Raw genomic sequence first — 25,229 nt, forward strand, 5'->3', positions numbered from 1 at the left:
CACTTTATATATTACTTTTTTATTATACCTATGTTAGTTGTCTCTCTTCTTCTTTACTTAATTACATAGACTTTCTTGAAAATGAGAGTTTAGAGTTTTTTATAAAATCATGTATTACTAATTTAATTGTTTGTATTTTTTTATGTGTGCATAAAAAATTAATTTATTTTTCTTTTATTACTGAATTAATTTTTTTTTTCATATATATATATATATTTGAAATGTCTTAAATAAGTAAAATATTTTTTTCTATAATTGATAATAATTAAGAGCTATTATATATATACATAACTATTTTTTGACAACAAGATTGTTCGGTGAAAACTAGTGACAGTCTAGATTATCTTAACACAATTTGTTTCACACCTAACATTAAATATTTTCTTGAAATAAATAATTGATGATTCTTAAATAGTTTACATAATTAGTCCATGATTTTATTTTCTCATTGAGAAAGTGGTAATTAGATATATAGTATCCAATTACATCATTTACAAATAAATAATAAATAATAAAATTAAAACTAACATAAAGAGACAATAAATACTTGAACTTTGATTCTCCACTCTAACAAAAGCTTATTTTTCTTACCTTACAAAATAAAAGATTGAGAATTCAAATTTACATATGAACAAGTTTTAAAACAAATAATTAAGTATAAATAATATTAATCTAACATAAATTTATTTATTTTTTTACTATTTAAAATTATTAAAATATTTTTAATAAATAAAATTATTATTATTATTAATTTATATTATTTAAATTAATAAAATAATATTTTTTTACAACTTTCTTATTTCACTTTTCATAAAATTTTCAATAAACCAAACAGAGCTAGTGCTAGGGTTTATCAATAGATTCCCTCGTATTGTCTCTTTATCTTCTACTCCAATCACACAACGTGTTGGATGTCGTACCTACCCGTTGCATCCATAGATTTACTAGCCCAAAAAGAAAAAGAATCTATCTCCTTCCTCTCTCTCACCCCAAAACCCTAGACTTGCAAGAATGGCATCAAGAGATCTCACCACAACCTATTCGATACTCCTCTCTAGAATAACTGTTCGTTCCCTCCGCACCTTAGCTCCTTCCTACTCCAATTCCGAGTCAGATATTCCAACTAACGGATCGGATTTGGACTGTCGCTCCAAAGAGCTTCCTCACGCCGAAGGTAAGGAAAACAGAGCATTCAATCGATTTCTGAAAGGGTCAGCATTCCCCTGCAAGGCGGTGAAAGGCGAGAAATATACAAGGTTGGACAGGCCGGGGATCCGGAAGCAAGGGCTGAAACTGTGGGTTGAAGACAACTCTCTGCATGCCGAAGAGGTGGATGATGATTCTCTGTCCGCGGAGGAGTACCCGAGGAATTACTACGGCCACATCGACCTCCCTCAGAGCCGCTACAAGGTAAGAAAGATGGCAACGGAGCTCAAGAACAGTGCTTTCAACATAAAAGTAAGTATTCTTTCCTAGAATCAGATATTAAGTTGTGTTTTGCTATAGAGGGGCAACAAACGTGCAATTTTTTTTAGCCTTCAAAAGGTTGAAACGCAGCCCTACACAAAAGCCACAAGGGTCCCAAAGAGCCCAAAAAAATCGTATCGTCTATTAACCAGCAACAACTAATGAAAACAGAATTAGAAATTCCAATCGAAGACTTCTCCGTCAACCCTCCAAATGCACCACCAAAGGCATAAGGCGCCGATCCCACATAGTATTCTCTTCAAATATTGGCCAAACCTAGGCATGATCCAATGAACACCAAATAGACCAAATAAACAAAAGGCTCCAACAGTCGGTGAATTCAGAAGGAGATGATCAAATTGAATTGCCATTATTCTTACACATGCAACACTGATTGACAGTGATCTGCCTTAGGCCGCCTTCTGCAGGAATGCATGTCCTGAAAGATCAGACAGTCATTGAAATAAAGAGCTCACGTCAAACATCCCTTGAGGAGAAGGCACCCAAACAAGAGAATCTGAACCTCCACCATCAAACTCCTGTCGATAAAGAAGAAAAATATCATTTGGAAATGTCTCAAGAAGCGCACATCCCAACTCCCTGCTATCAAGCCGATAACAGTTGACAACCAAGGCATGCCTATCAACAGTAATTCTGAAGAGCATGGGAAAAGAGAGAGCCAAGGAAGGGACGATCTCCGGACCAAATATCCTCCCAAAATGAATGTTCGTGCTGGCTCGCACTCTGAATATGATATGTTTGGAAAATTCATCCCATCCCTTTCGAATAAATTTCCAGACATCAACACCTCCTCCTAACTGCGAGGGAACACCAACCCACTCTCTCCTCCCCAAAATGGCAAAAGGGATAACCCTCCTCCAAAGCCTCTGGCGCCTTACACCTAATCTGCACAGCTACTTCCCAGGAGAACCTGTAGAATCGCATCAACTTCCTAATCCCTAACCAACCCGACTGAACGTCACAACAGACAAGATAAAACTTGAATTTCTCCCCTAAGCTGCCCCAAAGAAAGTTTATTTGAAGTCTTTCAAATCCTTTTAGCCATTGAGGAAGGAATCTGAAACAGAGAAAATACGAAGGAAGACTTCACAGAGTGCTTTTCATCAAGGTGACTTTCCCACCCTTAGAAAGGTACCTCTTCTTCCACCCAATCAATCTCTTCTCGAATTGCTCAACCATAGGATCCTAGCCACCCATTCTCCTCGACGGAGATCCCAACGACAATCCCAAATAAGAAATAGGAAAGGAACCGACTCCACACTCAAGAAGGGGAGCAAGAGATGAAATGTCCTCGACCTCCCTTAGGAACCAAAGCACTCTTCCCGACATTATCTCAAGTGGGGACACATTGGCATCTTAAAAAGAACCATAGTGTCATCCACAAACAACAAATGAGAAATCTCTAACTGATTAGTGGAATCTCTGCCCACCTTGAAACCCCTTGATGATACCCAGTTCCATAGGTAGGGCTGTAAATGAATCGAGTCGTTCATGAACAGCTCGGGCTCGTTCATTTAGTGAATGAGCTGAGCTCGAGCTCAATTTTGAGACTTGTTTAATAAACGAGCCGAGCTTGAGTAACATTCAGCTCGTCTTGTTAGGCTCGCTAGCAAGCTTGTTAATTTGATGCCCCATTTATATTTACCATTCTACATTTAAAAAGGTTTAGCCCATATGAATATAAGTTTGGCCCAACTCACATCATCTCGTAAATAAAGGCCCAAACAATTATAATTCAATAGCCCATTATCCAAATAAGATATCAACCATTAGAATTTAGTGCGTCTCAGCCGTTGGTTTGTAAAGTTAAAGAGATGAGAATAATAAACCTAAATTAGAAGCCTACAGAGACACATCATCTTCAGTCCTTCTTCAGCTCTGCAACGTTATATCGCCAGGAGCCCTCCTTCTTCTTCAGCTTCGCAACGTTATATCGCCAGCAGCCCTCCTCAGCTTCACTGCGTTGTCTCACCCGCAACCCTCCTCTCTCTAATTGATCTTTAAGGTAAAGCAGTTCAATATATTTGTAGATCGAGTCTGAGAAAAATTTGTAAGTTGTAAGGATTGAATATCTTAAATATATGTTCTGTATTTTTTTTTTTTTTTTCCTTGTCGGAGGTCGAGATCCGATTAATTTATCGGAGATGGAGGTGAGATTTTATGGAAGAGATTAGGTGATTTCTTGAATTGGTGGTGGTTGGGTGTGTAGCCGAGCTCGAGCTTGTTGAATTTCTACCGAGCCAAGCTTGTCTGAGCCGAGCCCGAGCTCGAGCCCAAGCACTTCTCTGAAGTTGACGAGCCGAGCCCAAACAAGCCAAAGCTCGGCTTGGTTCATTTGCAGCCCTATCCATAACCCTCCCCATACCAGTGATGAATAAGAATAGGGAAAGAGTATCACCCTCCCGTAAACCCCGCAGTTGCTAAAGAAGCTTGCTGGAGATCCATTCCCCGAAACACACGAGCTATAAATTTAATTCATGCAAAAAAGGTTATATGTCAATGTCCAATGTTATTTAGTCACTTGCTTTAGAGGATGGGGTTCGGAGATAGGTGGAGGAAATGGATCGAAACATGCCTTTCGTCCGTCATGTTCTCTGTTCTTGTGAACGGATCTCCTGTTGGTTTTTTTTGGGAGTTCTAGAGGTTTGAGACAAGGAGATCCCTTGTCGTCTTTTCTATTCTTTATAGTCATGGAGGGTTTGAGCAGACTAATGAGGAAAGCGGAAGATTTGGGCTACATCAGGGGGTTCAGAGTCGGCAGAGATGTAGCACATTAGATAGAGATTTCCCATTTGTTGTTTGCGGATGATACCTTGGTTTTTTGTGATGTCGATGTCTCCTAACTTAGATATTTGAGGCGCATTATTGTTTGTTTCCGGGTAGTGTCTGGGCTTAAGATCAATGTTGGAAAGAGTGTGTTTGTCCCGGTAGGGGACATTTCGGATATTTCTTCCTTAGCTGCAGTTCTTGGGTGTGGGGTGGGTGCTTTTCCTCCCCCTTATTTGGGATTGCCTTTGGGGGTCTCCTCTAGGAGAGTGGGGAGTTGGGATCCGGTGATTAATAGGTATGAGAAGAGGTTGGTAGGATAGAAGAAACAATATTTGTCGAGGGGGGGGGGGGGGGGGAGGTCACTGTTATCAAGAGTACTATATTGTCCCTTCTTACGTATTTTTTTTTTTTTTTAATCTCTGTTTCAAATCCCATGTTCCGTCGCTGAAAGGATTGAAAAAATTCAAAGAGACTTTCTATAGGGTGGAAGGGGGGAAGAGTTCAAGTATCATCTTGTTAATTGGGAGCAAGTTTGCAAACCTTTGAAGTTAGGAGGTTTGGGCATCCGAAAGTTGGTTCCTTTAAACAAAGCTCTATTGGGAAAGTGGCTATGAAGATTCGGTAGGGAACGACATCGTCAGTGGAGAAGGATTGTCTCGTGTCGTTTTGGAGAGGAGAGTGGTGGCTGGTCCTCCCGTCCAGTCTCTATTGCGGGAGGTGTTGGGGGGTGGAAATTTATTCGGAAGGGTTGGGATGTCTTTTCTTCACACATCAGATTCAAGGTCCGTGATGGTAAGCAAGTCCGCTTTTGGGAGGATTTATGGTGTGGAGATCAGTTGTTGTCTTATTTCTTTCCTAGACTTTTTAGTGTTACGGAAAAAAAGCACGCTTACGTAGCTGACTGTTATCAGCTTGATAGTAGTGGGGTTACGTGGGATGTGTGATTTAGGAATTTTTTCAGGATTGGGAGATGGACGAGGTATGTGCTTTTTTGAATTTGTTGTATCAGCAGAAGGATGTTAGTAGAGGTAGTGATGACATTTTGTGGTTCCCTTCCACTCATGGTAGATTTGGTGTTCGATCCATGTTCTTTGTCTGTCAAATTTTGATAGTCATGAATTCCTATGGAAGACTATATGGCGTTCTAAGGCTCCACTTAGAGTCGCATTCTTTGTTTGGACTATCGTATAGGGTAAGATTTTGACGTTGGACAATTTGAGAAAGAGGGGTAACATTATCGTTAATTGGTGTTGCCTATGTAAAACAGACGGTGAGTCTGTAGGTCACATTCTTATGTACTGTCCTGTGGCGTATGATTGTTGGAACCTCATCTTCGGCATTTTTGGAGTACATTGGGTAATGCCTCAGTCCTCAATAGGACTGATTAATGCCTGGAGAAGATGCTCAGTGAAATGTCAAGCTCGTGACTATTGGAGGATTGTTCCACATTGCGTTTGATGGTGCATATGGAGAGAAAAGAATAGCAGAAATTTTGAAGGAAAGGAATCGTGTTTGGCGATTTTGAAAATTCATATTCTTCGTTCTATTTTCTGTTATGTAAGGGGAAACGCTTGCTCCTCGACCGATGACTTAATTGATCTTTTGGACTCTATTGGTCCTTAGGTTCAATTTTCGTTTTTTGTATTAGGACACGTTCCCCTTTTCAACGCTTTTCTATTCGACTTTTACTTATCAAAAAAAAAAAAAAATTGTTATTCAGTCACATGTCAGGTAGATACTTGTGAAGTCTCAAACACATTTTCAAAATCAAAAATCTAATTTTAAAATTATGACGACATTCAACATTTGTTTAGACATGTCCAAGAAGTATCAACTTTCCTTATGGTATCTTCCTCGTGGAATTGTGTGTGGGTTTTGAGGTAGCAATAGTGAAAGATTTATTGTTATGACAAACATTGCGAACCAAAAATACAATCAAGAAGAATCATGACAAAAAGGTAAAAACGCCACACACAAAGAACACAAAGATTCATGTAGTTCGACAAAGTTTACATCCGCGATGAAGATCCGATGAAATATTTCACCATGCGAAAAATAGGTGATTATAAGTTTCAGCCCCCAAACCCTAGCTCTCAGTTTCACTCTCGTTCTTGCCGAACCTTGCCCAGAAAGGTTATTTCCTTGTGGGCCGTTGATGCCTACTCTCCAACCATTTCATGATTCATCCCTTGACACTTTGAGACCATTTGAACCCTAAAGGGTGTTATTGTTGCGTTGACCACATTGGATGACCATATTTATGTTTTGCTTCCGCGTTTGAGACTTGGATTAGAGTCCGGTTTACCTTTTCTTTCTCATGAACCGGGTTCTTAGAATTCAGGGCATTGCAACCGGGCTGAAATAAAATTTGGGCCACACAACATCACAATAAGTCCACCTAGGCTCGAAGTCCACCAAGCTCCACAATTCCAGCTACTCCTTTCGCCCACTCCACGTGCGTCCAAAGGTCTCATCAACATCTGCCAACACTAATCAAGTCCAAACAATGTTTGCATGAATTTGACAGTTGAATAACCTTAGTCATCATATTCGTCAGATTCCCTGCTATCCCAATCATCCTCACTGCAATAGCACTCGCTCCCATTGAATTTTTAAATAATTATATTTTTACCTATACCATGTTGGGTAATTATATTAATGCCCCCATAACTTTTATCTTTTGCCCCATTGTTTTTTTTTCTCCTTCTTCTCACACTCAGACCTCACATAAACAATAGCCAAGAACTCCATCATGTCTGGTCTTCAACTAGACCATCCCTCCCTCAATCATTCACGGCTCTCTCTTTGGATACTTAAAGAAATAAATTTTTTTTTTGGGTCCTAATTAATTATGGTTGAGACGAAAAAATGAAAAGTATATATTTTTTAGTTTATTGACTTGAACTCACAATCTTTCACTTTGTGAGGTAGAGGATATGCCACCTAGTTACAACCCTTAGTGGGATATTTAATTATGTTGTAATATTTTTAAAACATGAAACCATTTGAGGACAATTGTTGAATGTATTGAACAGAATTATTACAATCTATAATTAAGTTAAATATTACTTTAGTTGATTTTTTTTTTATCTCATTGTTGTTCAAATCACCCCATTGAAACTGATTTCTTGGTCCGTCACGACTCACTTATGAATACCAATAGTCGGATGATTTCATTTCATTTTTTGGCTCAGTACTCACTACTTGAAACGCGCTTCCAGTCTACTATTGAATTATTTGAAATTCGAGAATAACAATTTAAAGTAGAATTTCATAGAGTTGGTAGCCTATAGGAAGCATTCCCTGTCTCCATGATATATAAACAGTTTTAAAATAACCTAAATATTAATTATGTTGGTTGATTGATATTTTAAGATAATGATGGTTTGATTTCTCTCTCTTGCAATGGCTCATGAAGTTGTTAAAAGCAATGAATCAACACGTGTCATGCACGAAGTCTATGACATGACACAATATATAGAAGAAATGCTCAACATACATATCCTGTCTGTAGTCGTATAGTTTTAACCTTCCAATTACGACCAACCTATGTGTTCAAGAATAAAGTCTTTAAGACTTAAAATGCGTCAAGACCAAAATTTATTATAAAAATAGGATGCAATTCTGACACGTGTCTTTTTGGTGATCTGAATGTTTGACCAAAAATGTATTAACATGCAAGTTACAAAATGCCTAACAAGAATTAGGATTCTCTACTCTTTATAATAGATATGACTTTGCTTTACCTTCTGGTACGACATTGTTAGTAAATAATTACTTTTTTGGTTTTGTGTACATATACTCCATTCTATTTAATTTCCTTGGTCAGTACGCTTTCAATATTCATTCATTTCAATGTGTATTTCAATTCATAGATTTGATTTCATTTGCCTAATTACTACTTGTCATTTCTTTTCCATACCATTAATGATTCACGTTAGCGTTTTTTTTCTAGAATTTTCATTCACATCTGTATTTGGCTAATTGGTATTTAATTTTTAGCAACTTCTTTCTTGTGTCTTCAAATCGGATAAAGAAATAAACATGTTTATTATTGCAAAATTCAGTGGGCTTCAGCAACTTTTCCATTACATTGCATAAAGGGTTCGCATCCAAAGCAATTTCTAGATAATTCTAACATTTATTTCTCATCATGTGCATCGCATGTTGATACTAGTATATATCTGTGTATAATATAGTATGGTATAGTATTAGAATGCACGAGTCTATTAGAAATCAAAGGGGACACCAATTAAGGATAACTATAGGTGCTCAAAAACTGTTTGATCATGTGCAACATAGAGAATGGATTCATTTGTGTAGCTGATCCCACGTTTTAGGGCTTTAAACTTCTATCAAAAGAAACAGTCACGTTGCAAACTCCTTTCTTAGTGATGCTGACAATTTCTGTCCATATTTTCAATGACAAATTGTGTTTCTCATGCACTAAACTGATACAAACCAGTTATACTTGTGTAGCAAGTGGACAATTTATCATGGAAATGCTGATTGGCCTGTGCTAGCCATGATGTAAATTGAGGACCTTTTGCAACACGCTTTATATTTGCTTTATTCTGTTTTGTATTGAATCTGGTGTGGCATCTCTACTGAAGCTCAATTAATATAAGGAATTTGGGTGTGGAATCATCTGGGATAGTTGTTAAGACTTGCTATGTAAACCACATTGGTTCTTTTTTGTCATTCAAATATGAGGTCCAGTAACTAGCAAGTGGGTAGACTTTTTGTGTGGTAGAATATTTGGAAACTATAGATTTGATTGTATACTGGAGTAAAGTCTCGTTGCTTTCTTCCCAATTTCTTAGAAGTGTGACGAAGAATGTTGGTCAGAATAGATAAATTTTTGATGGAATTTTAGATGGCAACACTAGATAGGCAAAAGGTCCATAGTCTTAGGCATCAGTTGAAGTGTAAAAGAATTTATGGTTTGCCAATTCAAACTCAAAAGACGTTATAAGATTATAACTGTTAAGTTGTGTCCCTTAAAAACATGACCATTATTAAATCGGTAGAGTTGTTCAATTGGATAAGTAGTGCTCCACTCTCAGCGATGATAATTGGGCTGTATGTTTTTTTTCCATGGGGTTGGGGTTGGGGTGGGGGGAGACAAGGACAGGTTTGGACTACAATAGTGTGAAAATTATTAAACAAATAATGACAAAGAAAGATGCTTTATTCTTGAATCTTCAAGGTTTTATCATACTATGCAGGAGAACATACTTCCTCTCGTTATATCATTCCATATGAGAGGTTTTTAGTGGTAAACACGAACAAGATGTTCATGTGAACTAGACTTGATTTATAGCATGGGATTGGAAAGACGCGATGATATGTTCTGTTTATACTTTTCTCAAGGAAAGAGGCTTTGAAGGTTACAATGACAGAGGTCTCTTTCAGCTGAGGTCCTATTTTTTAAAATAGAGTTTGGGTTGTGGGGGGGTGGGGTGGGGGGTGGCGTTAATCTTAAAATCCTCTTGTTCTTCTCGTCGGATTCTTATCGCGTCGCATCATCATCAGATACTTCTCTACTACAGCTGCTGATGAAATTGCTCACAGAGGAGTGGTAGTTTAGGAGATGAGAGAGAAAATGGCAAGGGTTTTGGTTCCATGTGGTTGGGTTTGCATGAATGAATGGTTAAAGAGAATCAGCGGGATATGCCAAGTAATCTATAGGAGTGAGATATATTATGGGGTCCAAATTACATTTGCAGAATATTTTAATTCTCTCTCTCTATGTAAATTCACATTTGCAAAGACCTCAAAACCACTGATATACCAATTATCTCTCCGTTGCAATAAAAAATCCAAATTTTCTTGTGTACTGTATTTCAATCTCTCTCATCAAGAGTGTTTCTCACCTCAATTTTTTGTTTCTTGAAAGTATCCATCAATGGTAAACCCTCAGTATGGCATCCAAGAAATCCTAGGAAAAAGAAATAAATCAAAACCACAGTAAACATAAGACCACTTAATATTATGGCTACCAAGCAGTGAGTTTTGCTTCTTGTGTTACGACTGTTGTGGGTTGTTTCCGCTGTGGGGTAAGGGCATAATGGTCCAACTATTTAAGAGTAAATTTGTACTTGCAATAAGGAAGGTTAGTTTTGGCATTTGATTTTTTAAAATTAGCTGACTTCTGATGTGTTTGACAGTCAACTAACAACAAGGGGTGTGAGAGCAAAGTCAACAAAACCTCAGGGGATTTTTAGGTTACTTTTTTCACTAGTTTAATCTATGAGTAATAAATGAAAACTTGAGGGGGGTGTTAGAGCATTTCACCCTATTTTCAATTTCAAGTATCGTCGTTTCCGTGTTGTATCGTACCTGTGTCCTGCGTCCACATCCGTGCTTCATAGGGAATCACTGAGGTAAATTGCCCTGATGCGCGATGTGTTATGATTCACATGCTTGAGCTGTATGTGTAGTTGATAGAGAGGGTGTACTTTAATATTTAAATCCTTGGGCATGCCCCCTCGTGTAACCTTTTTTTTTGACAAGTAAATATTGTATTAAAAGCATTCAAAAGGGGAACACATCCCTCAAAAGCTTTACAAGGCCAAATGTGGCCTTTAGACCCTCAAAGAGTCCAAAAAATCTACAAAGGGTTTACAATTTCTCCCTCGTACCCAACAAAAAATTTCAACGACCCTGTAGTATTGTCCTTTCCTTCGAACGATCTCCTATTTATTTCAAGCCCAAGACACCACCAGACGCACAAAGGCGTAACCTTCTAAAAGACACGAACATGGCACCCACTATACAACCTCTCGAAGCTTCAAGAAGACCTGGGCATAACCCACTGAATCCCAAGCATACCCAGCAATAAAGTCCAACAGTCCTGAGCCACTGAACAATGCAAAAGGAGATGATCAATCGTTTCCTCGCCATTTGTAGGCATGCAACGCCAATTGACCAGAGTCTGTCTTCTCCTTCCAAGGTTATCCTGTGTCAAGATCTTTCTCGAAATGGATGTCCAAGCAAAAAGGGCTACTTTGAGAGGGCCTTTCGAGTGCCAAATAGCCTTCCAGGGAAAGGGCGACCCTGGGGTATCCGAAAGACATCTATAAAAAGATCAGCCTCCCTAGGAGGAGGGATCCCACACCCAAAAGTCAGAAATGTCTCCCACTCACCCTAAAGTCAGAAATGTCTCCCACTATCTCCTGACTATACAATAACTCGAAAAAGCCAATAACATCATCAATCTCCCAATCCAATTAGTGTCTAGAAAAGCGCACATCCCATACCGTACTTCCACCACCGAAGTGATAATAGTCAACCACCAAGGCATGTCTCTTTGTAGCAATCCGGAAAGGTCTAGGAAAAGTGAGAGCAAGAGAGCGGTCACCACACTAGACATCCCTCCCAAGGGTGGATTCTCCTCTGATGTGAGAGAAATATGAGATTTTTTGAGGGAGAGGAGTCTCCCATTTAGGCTATTAAATACAGTATTCTTACTTCGTTATTTTTTTTAGGTAAATGGGTGGGACTGTAATTCAATGGATTCTCTTTCGAATTTTATGGATAGCTTAAAGCTATAGTATTTTCTTGGACAATTGTTGTCTTCTTTGGGAGCGCTCCCCTTTTGAGTGCCTTTTATAAAATCTTATTTATAATTTAAAAAAAAAACAAAAAACAAAAGAAAGAGGGTGGATTCTCCCTACCATCTCTAACTCGAATCCCCCCCCACCACCCCCCCCAAAAGGAATTTCCAAACCCCTACTCCGCTAAGTAGTCTCACCTTCGACCACTAACCTCCTCTAGCCTCCCCAAATTCGGTTTCAATCACCCTTCTCCAAAGCCTATGCCTTTCCACCCCCAAATTCTCTATAGCCATATCCCCAAAAGAACCTTATTGAAAGGCCCCAATCTTATTCTCAAACCGCCCTTCCGAATCGGAGAACAAACTTGCTTCCAATGTGTTATGACAAACGCAACAAACCCAAGATAAAATCAAGAATTACGACAGAAAAGTAAACACACCACACAAAGAACACAAAGATTTATACGTGGATCGGCAACAACCTACGTCCACGGTTGAGATCCGGCGAAAGTCTTCACTATGTGTAAAATCGGAGATTACAAGTTTTCAGCCCCTCACTCTTTTTGTGTACGAATTTTAGAGTCTCTCTCTTACTCCACTCCAAACTCTAAGTGCCCTTATATATCGGGCTTACTAATTAGGGTCCATGACCCATGAATAAAAAATGGGTAAATTTTTTTTCCTCGGCCTAAGTTCCCCGAACCCCCAAAACTTTGGTGGGTCTGGGCCACACAAAGCTTATCCAACGGGTCGTCGGGTTATAAGTGGGTCGCAATGCGACCTAGCACCAAATCTGGGCCACAAACATCACACAACGCACCAAAGAATACTTAAATTCCTCCCCCAAACCACCCCACAAGAAATTCCGTTGTAACCTCTCAATCCTCTCTGCCACCGCTCCCCCCTTTAGAAAGATACTGTTTCTTTCAACCAGTCGACATCTTTTCATATCTCTCAACCACATGATCCCAACTTCCCACATGCTTAGATGGAATCCTAAGAGGCAACCCTAGGTAAGAATGGAAAACGAGCCATTGGTACATTCCAAATTTTGAGCTAAAGTGGAAATGTCATGGGACCTCCCTAGGGCTGCAAATGAACCGAGCCGAGCAAAGCTTTGGTATGCTCGGGCTCGGCTCGCCACAATCAGAGAGCTGCTCGGGCTCGGCTCGAGCGAGCCTAGAATAGCCAAGCTCGAGCTCGGCTCGTCAGAAAATCGACGAGGTCGGGCTCGGCTCGGTTCAGGCTCGTCTGCACACATATTGGGGAGGCTTTCAAAGGAATACAAGAACAAACGAAGAACCACTAAAAAGGAGCAGTTTTCGTGTAGTTAGATTCGCGTAGATAGATGGAAGTCATCAAAGTAGCCCTTGAAAGTGACATCAACCTTTAGAATAGCAAGCTGCTTTGCTTTTTGAATTAGATACACAACACACACACACATATATAGCGCATCTATATATACACAACACACATATATACAAGTATATATAATACAAAACAAATTAGTATATATATATATATAACACAAATATATCATATATATCATTGTGTTGAGCTATAGATCTATATATATATATCTATATATATATAGATGCACATACATACCTTAAGAATCATGCAGAGAAGGAAATAAGATAATACGGAGTAGAGAAGATGAGGGGCTACCGCTGCTTCGTCAATGAAAGTTGAATAGGGTTTGTTTGTTAACATAAGGCACATAAGTGGGTTGGGTCTTTAAAATAAATATGGGCCATTTTTTTTTGGGCATTGTTATTAGATTGTAGTAATGGTTTTCAAATGGGCTTATAATGTATAATTGTAATGGACTTACACATATGGGCCGGATCAAGAACTTATAAATGGGCTAATAAACGAGCCTTGTTCACGAGCCTAAACGAGCCTTGTTCACGAGCCCATATGAGCCGAGCCTAATGTTGTTCGGGCTCGGCTCGTTTACTAAACGAGCCTAGATTTGCTTAACGAACGAGCTCGAGCCGAGCCCGAGCTGTTTATGAAAAGCTCAGTTCATTTGCAGCCCTAGACCTCCCCAACCGGAACTAGAACATTCTTGTCCGCATTCACCTTCAAGCCAACTACAACTTGAAACCAAATCAGAATGCATCTCAAGACTCTCATATGGCATCTGCATCATATAAAACCAATGTGTCATCTACAAAATTCAAATGAGAAATCTCCATCTAACTGGCAACATCCCTACCCCCCTGAAACCTCTAAAAACCTTAGTCCACAGCCCTTGTCATCATTTTGCTTTAGTCTCCATCACCAAAAGGAACATATAGGGAGAAAGCGGATCCCCCTGTCTCATTCCCCTCGAGCTACCAAGAAACCCGTTGGGGTTCCATTCTCAAGGACTGAGAAGTGAGTGCCAGAGATGTAGAATTCAATCAATTTCCTGCATCTCTCACCAAACCCTGTTCCTTTCAGTAAATACACAAAGAAGGTCCAACGAACATGATCGTACACCTTCGCAATGTCCAACTTGCACAAAACATGTGGAACCCCACTGCTTATTCTAGAATCCATGCACTCTCCCGCAATGAGTATTGAATCGACGACCTCCAACAAAGGCATTTTTAGGATTTGAAATGATCCCGTCCAAAACCTCTCTCAACCTTAGAGCCAGGATCCTAGCAATAAGTTTATTGTTACACCCACCATACTAATAGGTCTAAAGTCGTTAACATCGTACGCACCCCCCTTCTTTGGAATGAGAGCAATCAAAATAGCATTGAGACTCTTCACAAAACGCCCTTGAGAATGAAAAGTATCCATCACCTCCAACTCTCAAGAATAAATCTCTTAGAGAACCTATTGCAGCTCTTCAATGCCTTTGGCACTTCCTCTTTGAAAAAAGGCTGTCACAACCCATCTCTATCCGCCCAAGAAATTGAATCGAACTAAAGATCCCCAAGCAAAGGATGCAAAGTTGACGATTCTATGAGACGATATCCCTACAATCCTCTTCCTCCTTGGTAAAAAAGCTCTCCATCCACCACAATCCTCACTATGTGATTACTTCTTCTATGGGCATTTGCAAGCCGATGAAAGAATTTCGTTTTTCTATCCACATGGCTTTAGATTTCTCTCTCCACAAAATCTCTTCCAAAATAACAATCTCAGCATTCTTCGCCTAGCACTCAAGCAGCCCCCTCTTCAAAGCTCGATTCTTCATCCATTCCAGATTCGCAAAATCCTCCATAATTATTAGGGTGATGGTGAGGCTTAAATACATGACCTTGCTTGCTTTGATATTATGTTAACAACCATCTACTCAAAAAGCGAAAGCTATTAGAGAGGGTGTAATTTTAATATTTAAATCCTTCAACAATTATTTTAGTATTTTTATATTTTAGGGTTTATTGGGGTTTGCTTAATACTTGCTTATATTAAGGCTCATATTCTGACGAAATCGCCTACCAACCTACCAATAGGGATGACCGAAAGGAAGCGGAATGCTGACTAGCTGCCTGTTGATATAGACTAACTGGACTTGAGCTACGGAACACTTACCCAATCTTCTCTTTTGAACTGAGATTGTCTTGGAAGAAGAGGTGAGTTGAGTATAAACTCTCTCTCTCTCTCGCGCCTTTCTTCAGCTTGTTCCTGTTTGTCTATTCGGGACGGGGCAGGCAGCCCACATGCATGAAGAGAAGAAGAGGGGGGGTTCGAGACAAAGAAAGATCAAGGCGGTCGAAGAAGGCCACAAGTGGAAGTCACCGATGCTTTGGTCATTCAGTTGACTCCTTGCTGCCAGTCCATGCTTGCTGTCATGCTGGCAAAAGCAGGGGTTTCGGTCGGTTTTACCTACTATTGGATAATAAAACAATTCAGCTTTGGATTATTGGAATTTTGTTGTGAGTTTGAGCACTCTCTCTATGTCTCCTCCTCCCTCGTTGTCTTGCTCTCCTCAATCCCTCAATCTTTGCAACCTATTTTCTCAATCTGTCTTCTCACCTCTTTTCATCTATCTTCTCACCCCCTTCTTCTAGCTTCATCTCATCTTCTCATTCTCATCCCATGTTTTCATTCCCACTATAAATCTACATCAGAACAAGCCTACCTGTCTTGCATCAAGACCTTTGTGATTGGAGATCCCGTGAGAGGGTTCAACTGGGAGGAAAAATCCGCATTGCGTGACCCATGCATAGGATTCTTATGTTAGAAGGTTTATCAAGAAGATTCTCTCTTTGCTATTCTGTGGCATAATGTTTTATGATGTGCTGTTTGGAATTTTCTCTTTCCCATCCTTTGGCATAACTTTTTATGATGTGCTGTTTGAAAAGGCATTTCTCTGGATGATCTAAGGTGAACAGGGTCACAATAGTGTTAGTGGTTGCCTTGGATGAATCTAAGGTAGGCATATAAACTTGGAGGATTCACCTAATAAGTGATGGCCGTAGTTGGGTTGCAACTATTAGAATTGGGTTGTTCAATAGAAACTCTTATGAGAAGTAAGATAGAAGTGGATGGCCATTTTTGCGTACCAAGTCTATAGTCAATATTTTGTGTGACATGATGAAGTTTGGATCAAGGGGTTGAGTTAAAAGACCTAGTCACCCTTGAATTGAAAGTTCTATACCCACCCATTTCATAACATAAAGTCGCCCAATTATATTTTGAATTCTTGTTAAAGTAGGTACGGATTGTTAGTGATATTGTAGTAAAAATGTTGAATTTTATTTATTCTGATTTTTATAGCATCTGACATGATTTTATGGTGTTATATTACAAAATTTATTTTGTTTTATTCCTATATTTATATCTCCATTAACCGTTACACTTTTTAACCCCTATAAAAATGGCATCTTCCAGTTCTTTGGAATACTTCTTTCCTCTTCATGTTTTACATTTTATATTTCACTATTTTATGTTCTTTGGCATCTCCGTACAAGATTGGCACACCCTTGTATACATGATTAGAAATATTAATAAATTTGATGTATCATATTTAGCACTATTACGCTGCGTTTGGTGTGCAGGAATGGAATGGAAAGGAATGCCCATACCAACCATTCCTTTGTTTTGTATGCAATTTAAAGTGGGAATGGCCATTCCATTGGAATGGAAATCCATTCCTGGGAATGAAAATTCATTTCACAACTAAACCTATGGAATGACCATTCCATTCCCAAGTAATTTTTTAAAAAAATTCTACTTCCCAAAAAACCCTCATGTTCCACGTCTAAAACCACCATTACCTCCCACCACAACCACCTCTGCCTTGCACCACCACCACCACCACCACCACCACCACCACCGTCGCCTTCTACCACTACCACCACCACCATTAACTTTCACCACCGCCCACCACTTTCTACCACCACCGCCGCCACCGCCATCGCCACCATCGCCACCACATTCCACCACCGCCACCGCCATTCACCACGTACAGCCACCACCTTCCACCACCGTCACCTCAATTGGCTTCCACCACCGTTACCTACATCACAATCTGCTTCCACCACCACCACCACACTACTACCACTGATGCCGCCTTCCACTACCACCACTGACGCCACCTTCCACCATTGCCACCACCACCGCCGCCTTCCAATATCACCACCTACACCACTACCCCTTTCCACCTCCACCACCATCCACCGTCGCTATTGCCACCATTTATTTTTAAAGAAATTATGGAAGAATGTTATTTTGTTAATTTAATTTATTTATTAGTAAGAGGGATATTTTGGAGAACTTAATTTGAAATTTATTTCATTCTAAATTTTAAATTAGTCCAACCAAACACTAGAATGGTTATTATCATTCTATTCCTACACATTTCATATTTATAACCAAACAATAGAATGAGAATGGCCATTTCATTTCATTCCCGTTCTCATTGCATTCCCACTTGCATTCTATTCCATTCATGCACACCAAACGTAGCATTAGTACCTCACCACTTAGGCTATCTTATCTCTTGGCATCACCCATCTACATGGGTAAACATTCGATCTCAATGTATCAATTTTCTTATTTTTTTTGTGACACCCAGAACATGGGTTCAACTCTGTATGGATTTGATTGAAACCACCCGAACCCAATAAGTTCACATCGAACGTGGGTTTGACTCTGTATGGGTCTGGCCAAGATCCGCCCAACCCAACAGATTCACATCGAACTCTACATATCCATTCACTGCGTGAATCAAAAATTAGGGTGTGTTAGAGCAACTCCAATGGGCTGCTATTTTCAAAATATAGCATGAGGGTTTAAAATGGGCTCTCCAATGGCATGCCAAATGGGTTGCCAAAATATAACTTTGCCAAATGTTGTGCCAAATATAACGCAACATATAGCTATTGCCAAATCTGCTATTGCTCTTTTCCTTCTCTCTTCTCTCTCGCATGGGCCGCCAATTTGGTGTTGGGGTGCCAATTTGGTGTTATACTTGTGTATATATATATGTCAGTTGTGCTTGTATATATATATGTCAGTGTTGTGTGTATGTATATGTATATGTCTATTGTGTGTATATATATATGTGTACATATATGTTTGTTATGCTTGTGTATATATATATATATATATATGTTAGTGTTTTTATTTATTTATTTTTAATAAGGCAAATAAGCTAAATAAAATAAAAACACTCACCAAAAAAAAAAAAAAAAAAAAAAAAAAAAAATGGTTTTTGAAAATTGTATTTGGGAATGGTAGTTGAAAAATAATGGTGGTTGTGTCAAAAAATAGCATTTTGGATGAAATGCACCGTTGGAGTAGAATTGCTAAAATATAACATTTTGACTCGTAGCTCCTCTCAAAATATAGATTTGGCATACAAAATGCCATTTTGCATTGGAGATGGTCTTAGTAATAATCTTTTTATATTCTAACTATATCACTCGAAGCCGTCCCTTTTGATAGTGTCATGGCCCATAATTTTGTTTTTTTCTACATTACCAATTTGTTTTCATGTTTTGAAAATGAAGTCCTTTACATTGTTGATGGATTGAGTTGGTTAATGGCTAAATTTTAGAACGTTATTCAGGTGAAGCCAAAACCAAAAGTAGTCACGGACGTTTTCTAACAATTTTGAAAATATTATGTGAGAGAATTCGCCAGGCAGATTTTGTTGAGCATGGAGGAGATTTTGTGGCAACATAAATTCTGGGCCCTATGGCTTAAAGAAGGGGACCGTAACACAATTTTTTTCCATAGGCTTGCTAACGCTCACAGAAGGAGTAATTATATTGGGCAAGTCCGAGTGGATGGGCTGGAGTTGTGGAGGGAGGATAATGTGCGTTCAGGGATTGTTTCCTTTTATCAGAGGCTTTACATTGAGCCGTTGGGTTGGAGACCTAAGCTTGACGGTCTTCATTTCGATGCTATCTCTGAGCTGGAAAGAGATGGTCTTGAGGTCCCATTTTCTGAAGAGGAAGTGTTGAAGGCTTTATCGAGTTGCAACGGTGACAAAGCTCCGGGCTAGACGGGTTTACTATGTGGTTCTTAATGGAGAGTTGGGATGTGGTGAGAGGTGAGGTGATGGGTAATTTCCAGGAGTTTCATTCACATAGCACTTTCGAGAAGTCTTTAAACACCTCTTTTATTGCCCTTATTCCTAAGAAGGGTGGCGCTTCTGACATTAAGGACTTTCGGCCAATTAGCTTAGTGGGATGCATTTACAAGTTAATTGCCAATGTTCTTGCTTTTAGGATGGGGGATGTTTTGGATGGAATCATTTCGGAGTCCCAAAATGCTTTTGTCGGAGGACAGCAGATCCTGGATTCTGTTCTCATAGCAGGCGAATTTGTGGATTCCAGATTGAGGAGTGGTGTCCCTAGTGTCTTATGCAAACTTGACGTTGAAAAAACTTATGATCACGTTAACTGGAGTTTCTTGCTATACTTGCTTCAGAGGATGGGGTTTGAAAGTACATGGAGGAAATGGATAGAGACTTGTATTTCGTCTGTCAAGTTCTCTGTTCTCGTGAACGGATCTCCTGCCGGTTTCTTGGGGAGTTCTCGGGGATTGAGATAAGGAGATCCTTTGTCATCTTTTCTCTTCCTCATTGTCACGGAGGGTCTGAGTAGACTTATGAGGAGAGCGGATGATCTAGGATTTATTAGTGGGTTCAGAGTGGGCAGAGATGTAGCTCATCAGATGGAGATCTCTCATTTGCTGTTTGCGGACAATACCTTAGTTTTCTGTGATGCTGAGGTGTCTCAACTCAGATATTTGAGAGATAAGGAGATCCTTTGTCATCTTTTCTCTTCCTCATCGTCACGGAGGGTCTGAGTAGACTTATGAGGAGAGCGGAAGATCTAAGATTTATTAGTGGGTTCAGAGTGGGCAAAGATGTAGCTCATCAGATGGAGATCTCTCATTTACTGTTTGCGGACGATACCTTATTTTTCTGTGATGCTGACGTGTCTCAACTCAGATATTTGAGATGCATCCTCGTTTGCTTTCAGGTTGTTTCTGGGCTGAAGGTCAATGTTGGTAAGAGTGTGCTAGTCCTGGTCGGGGATGTTTCAGACATTTCCTCCTTAGCCGCAGTTTTTAGGTGTGGGGTGGGTACTTTTCCTATTCTTTACTTGGTCTGCCTTTGGGGGTCTCCTCTAGGAGGGTGGGGAGTTGGGATCCTGCGATTGACAGGTTTGAGATTGGCTGGGTGGAAGAAGCAGTATTTGTTGAAGGGGGGAAAGGTCACCCTCATTAAGAGCACTCTCTTGAGCCTTGCTACTTATTTCTTATCTCTGTTCCAAATCCCATGCTCTGTTGCAGGAAGGATTGAAAAGATTCAAAGGGATTTTCTTTGGGGTGGCAGGGTCGAGTATCATCTAGTTAAGTGGGAGCACGTCTGTAAGCCGATGAAGCCAGGTGGTCTTGGTATACGAAGATTAGTTCCCTTTAATAGAGCTTTTTGGGGAAGTGGTTGTGGAGATTTGGCAAAGAACGACATCGCCAGTGGAGGAGGATTGTTTCGTGTTGTTTTGGGGAGGAGAGTGGTGGGTGGTCTTCTTGTCCACCAGTCTATATTGCGAGAGGTGTTGGTGTGTGGAAATTCATTCGGAAAGGTTGGGATGTCTTCTCCTCCCGTATTAGATTCAAAGTTCGTCATTGTAGACGTGTCCGCTTTTGGGAGGACTTATTATGGTATGATGACCAGCTATTGTCTCACTCCTTTCCCAGACTTTATAGTATCGCTGCCGTTAGACATGCCTATGTAGTTGACTGTTATCGGCTTGATAGCAATGGGATTATGTGGAACGTGCTTTTTTGGCCTTTTTTTCAAGATTGGGAGATGGATGAGGCATGTGCTCTTCTGGTTATGTTGTATCAGCAGGAGGCAGTTGGTAGCGACAGTGACAATCTTTTGTGGATCCCTTCTACCCAGGGTAGATTTGATGTCCGGTCTATGTTTCTTTGCCTGTCCAACTTCGCGGGTCCTAATTTCTCGTGGAAGGCTATACGACGCTCCAAGGCTCCACTTAGAAAGGCATTCTTTGTTTAGACAGCCGTTTGGGGTAAGATTCTGACGTTAGACAATCTGAGGATGAAAGGCAATACTATCGTTAATTGGTGTTGTCCATGCAAACGAGATGGTGAGTCTGTGGATCACATCCTCCTTCATTGCCCTGTGGCGTATGACTGCTGGAATCTCATCCTCGGCTTATTTGGTATGCATTGGGTAATGCCATAGTTTTCTAAAGGTCTGATTAACGAGTGGAGAGGATGCCACGTGAGGAGTCACGTTCGAGATTATTGGACTTCCATTTTATGAAAAAATCAGAAACACCTCTCTTTCTCTGTCTCTCTCTTGTGTTTTCAGAAACAAGCTCACGAGATGGTGGATAATAATTAAGAAATACCAAAACATCTAGAGCCCACTCGGCTGAATCCTTCCATTGATTTTAAAAATAGTGGATGATAAACTGGTGGATGAGATTATTTGCACGTACTAATTAGAAACCCATGTCAACCTTATGCAGTCTTAGGCCAAATTTTCAATTTCTATTTACTGACTTTCACCTCTATGATGGGCCCTTTTCTCGGTTCACTTCAAAAAAAAAAAAAAAAAAAAAAAAAAAAAATCCTTAATGTGGTCTTAGAGTTTGTACTTCCATTTTATGAAAAATTCCTCTCTCTCTCTCTCTGTCTTAGAGTTTTCAGAAACAAGATCATGAGATGGTGGATAATAATTAGGAAATACCAAAACATCGAGGGTCCACTTGTCTGAAACAAACAGTGGTCCATGGGCTGTTTTTCCACATTTTTGTAGTTTTTCTTTGGTCCATTTATTTTAAAAATACTGGATGATAGACTGGTGGATGATATTATTTGCACTTACTACATAGAAACACAAGTCAACCTTATGCAGTCTTAGGCCAAATTTTCAATTTCTATTTACTGACTTTCACCTTTTTGATGGGGCCTTTTCTTGGTTCACTTCTCCAAAAAAGAAAAGAAAAAGGGGGGTCGTGTGTATGGATGGTAAATCTGAGGGTGTACACGTTTTGGTCTGATCTGATTATGGGCTAAAGGGGAAACAAATCGATCCCAATGGTTCTAAAAAAGCCAGAATCGGACCTTAGGAACTGTAAAATCGAACTGAACCTCTAAAGACCAGTTCCGTCTGGTTCTATCCACGATTTTGGACATTTGTAATGGAGACCTGTGCCACCATTGTAGCATGTGATTATCTATTAGATTTTATTGTTTAATTGCCTAATTTTTCAGCAAGCATGAGATTAAGACTTAAACAAGATAATTAAGAACATACTTTATAGATGTGAAAACCAATGGGCCTTTGGCCCAATGGTATAACCTACCCATCCTCAAAGAGGAGGGTAGAGGGGTTTGAGCCTCGGCGTGGCCAAGTGTGTCTGGGTAAACTTACCTGAAAAAATAAAATAATAATAATAATAAAAAATCAAAGCAAAAAGCCACACCATTTTATACTATAGGGTTGTGCAAAAAATCCCCTAAACTTTACCTGTTTTAGCAGTTAACCCCCTTGAACTAATTCTTTCATGGTTAACCCCTTAAGCTATCACACTTTCTACAAAACACAACCTTCCATCACTGTATTGTTAAAAAACTAGCCGTAACGTGACACATGCAAGTCACATGGCTTTATCTTTTTTGTCATAATACCATTAATACCCTTTTAACTATACAAAAAATCATAATAAAAATAAGACATGCATAAGTCTTCTAATTGCCCCCCTTATTACCTTTCGGATTGTCTTCTGTTCCTGCCACTCCCCTCTTGCTATTCAATCCCATACATGTGTGGTAGAACATGCATTTGATTACTTCTTTATCTTCCTTCACACAATGGCAAAATCGTTCGTAATAAGGTATTGCAAATCCTTCAAACTGAGGAAGGCCATCATTATCTAAGAAAGAAGAAGTTTTAGGTTTTGGCTTACTCAAACTGAGAGCCAAGGGCTATATTTATATACAAGAATAAGATACAAAGAAAGGAAACCAAATCAAAGAAAAACAGAAAATATGCTAAAATCTATGTGATCTCATGATTAGGGGGATCTTATCTACGTAATCCCATGATTGCGGGGATCTTATCTACATGATCCCATGATTATAGGGATCTTATATAAAGCACCTAATAAAAGGCTAAAAATGGCTAATAAAATAATAATAATAATAATAAAGATATTTCAACACTCCCCCTCAAGTTGGAGTGAAGATATCAATCAAGCCCAGCTTGGTAATCGAGGAATGGAGCAAAGATGGAGCAACGGATTTGGTGAACACTTCAGCCCACTGATTAGAGGATCGAACAAAACACGACTTGATAATTCCCGAACGAACCTTCTCTTTGATAAATTGAATGTCCACCTCTATATGTTTAGTCATCTCGTGAAGAACAGAATCTTAAGCAAGTATGATGGTTGACTTATTATTACAAAACAAGTCTGAGGACTATTTTTCACCTAGCCCTAGCTCCTCCAAGAAAGATAGAAGTCGAGAGAATTTCACGAGTATCGTAAGCCATGTCTCGATACTCAACCTCTGCTGAATATCTCGAAAATACAGGCTGCTTCTTATTTTTCCAGGATATAAGATGGTCTCCACACAAAGTACAGAAGCGAGATGTGGAACGTCTATCAATCTTGGACCCAACATAGACATCACTGAAACAGGATAGTCCAACCTGCCTACTAAAAGAATAGAATAATCCAAGTCCAGGATAGGAATTAAGATATGGAAGAATATGATATACCGCATCCATATGAGCTGTACGAGGTTCATGCATAAACTGGCTCACAACACTAACCACAAAGGGTGTTGGTAAGATAAATCAATCTTCTTACCAAGCGCCAATACTGCGAGGGATCAGAAAGGAGAGATCTCGAGACTCAGCCGAGATCTTCATATTAGGATCCATAGGAGTGGAAGCAGGTTTGCACCCAAGCATACCCGTGTCTTGAAGAAGATCCAAGACATACTTCCTTTGCAACAAATAGATACCCTGCTTTGATCTAGCAACCTCAATTCCCAAGAAATATCTGAGCTGCCCAAGGTCTTTCACATAAAAAGCTTTAGCCAATTGAAGCTTTACTTCAGCAATCTCAAGGATGTCATTGCCAGTAATGATGATATCATCAACATTGACAAGAAGAATGATACATCGTTAAGTAGAGGAACGGAGGATAAAACATATATGGTCAGAATGGCATTTAACAAACTCCATGGATAGAATTACATCACTGAAACGACTGAACCAAGCTCTGGGAGATTGTTTTAATCCATACGACTTCCGCAATCGTCAGACCTTTCCAGCATACTTCCCCTTTGCCTGAAAATCGGGTGGAGGATCCATGTAAATAGTATCAAGAAGATCATCGTTAAGGAAACCAATCTTCACATCAAGCTGATGAAGAGGCCAATTGTGAGAGGCAGGCAAGGAGACAAGCAAACGAACTGAGGTCAATTTAGCCACCGGAGAGAAGGTATCATTAAATTCTTTACCAGGAGTCTGAGTAAACCTTTGGCCACCAAACGGGCCTTATACCGATCAATAGAGCCATTAGTTAGATATGTAACACTGAATACCCATTTGCAACCAAAAATCTTTTCACCAGGAGGGAAAGATATAAGCTCCCATGTTTCATTATGCTATCCATTTCTACCTTTATAGCAAACATCCAATTGGGATTCTGGAGAGCCTTAGGCACATTTATGGGAATGGAAATGGAATCAAGTATGCCTAGAAAGGCTCGGTAAAATCCTGAAAGACTAGATATACTGCGAAATAGGATGATCAATACTATAAGTGAATCCAAATGGAGTAGGGGGTTTGCGATCTTGAGTGGGATACCGAGGCTTAAGAACAAGGTCAGGAAAATGTAAAGGAGAGAAGGTAGATGTACCTGAACCTGAATATGAGGAGGATGAAGGTAGTGGAGGCGGAGCA

General features: G+C 39.6%; 1 protein-coding gene across 2 annotated transcripts in view; it reads left to right on the forward strand.

The window, feature by feature from the left end:
- The first annotated feature begins 849 nt into the window (after positions 1-849).
- LOC132279160 (uncharacterized) overlaps positions 850-25,229 on the forward strand; it is a 105,680-nt gene continuing 81,300 nt past the window's right edge. The window contains exon 1 of one of the 2 annotated variants that reach the window (XM_059781094.1): positions 850-1,458. In XM_059781094.1, coding sequence (XP_059637077.1) covers positions 1,012-1,458 — 447 coding nt within the window. In that variant the 5' untranslated portion in view covers positions 850-1,011. The remainder of the gene's footprint in view (positions 1,459-25,229) is intronic. The other variant, XM_059781095.1, reaches the window with a different exon arrangement.

The sequence above is a fragment of the Cornus florida genome, unplaced genomic scaffold, assembly GCF_030987335.1.
Source record: "Cornus florida cultivar Cherokee Brave unplaced genomic scaffold, ASM3098733v1 CherokeeBrave_3.0.0_Hap2_Chr10, whole genome shotgun sequence".
Taxonomy (NCBI): domain Eukaryota; kingdom Viridiplantae; phylum Streptophyta; class Magnoliopsida; order Cornales; family Cornaceae; genus Cornus; species Cornus florida.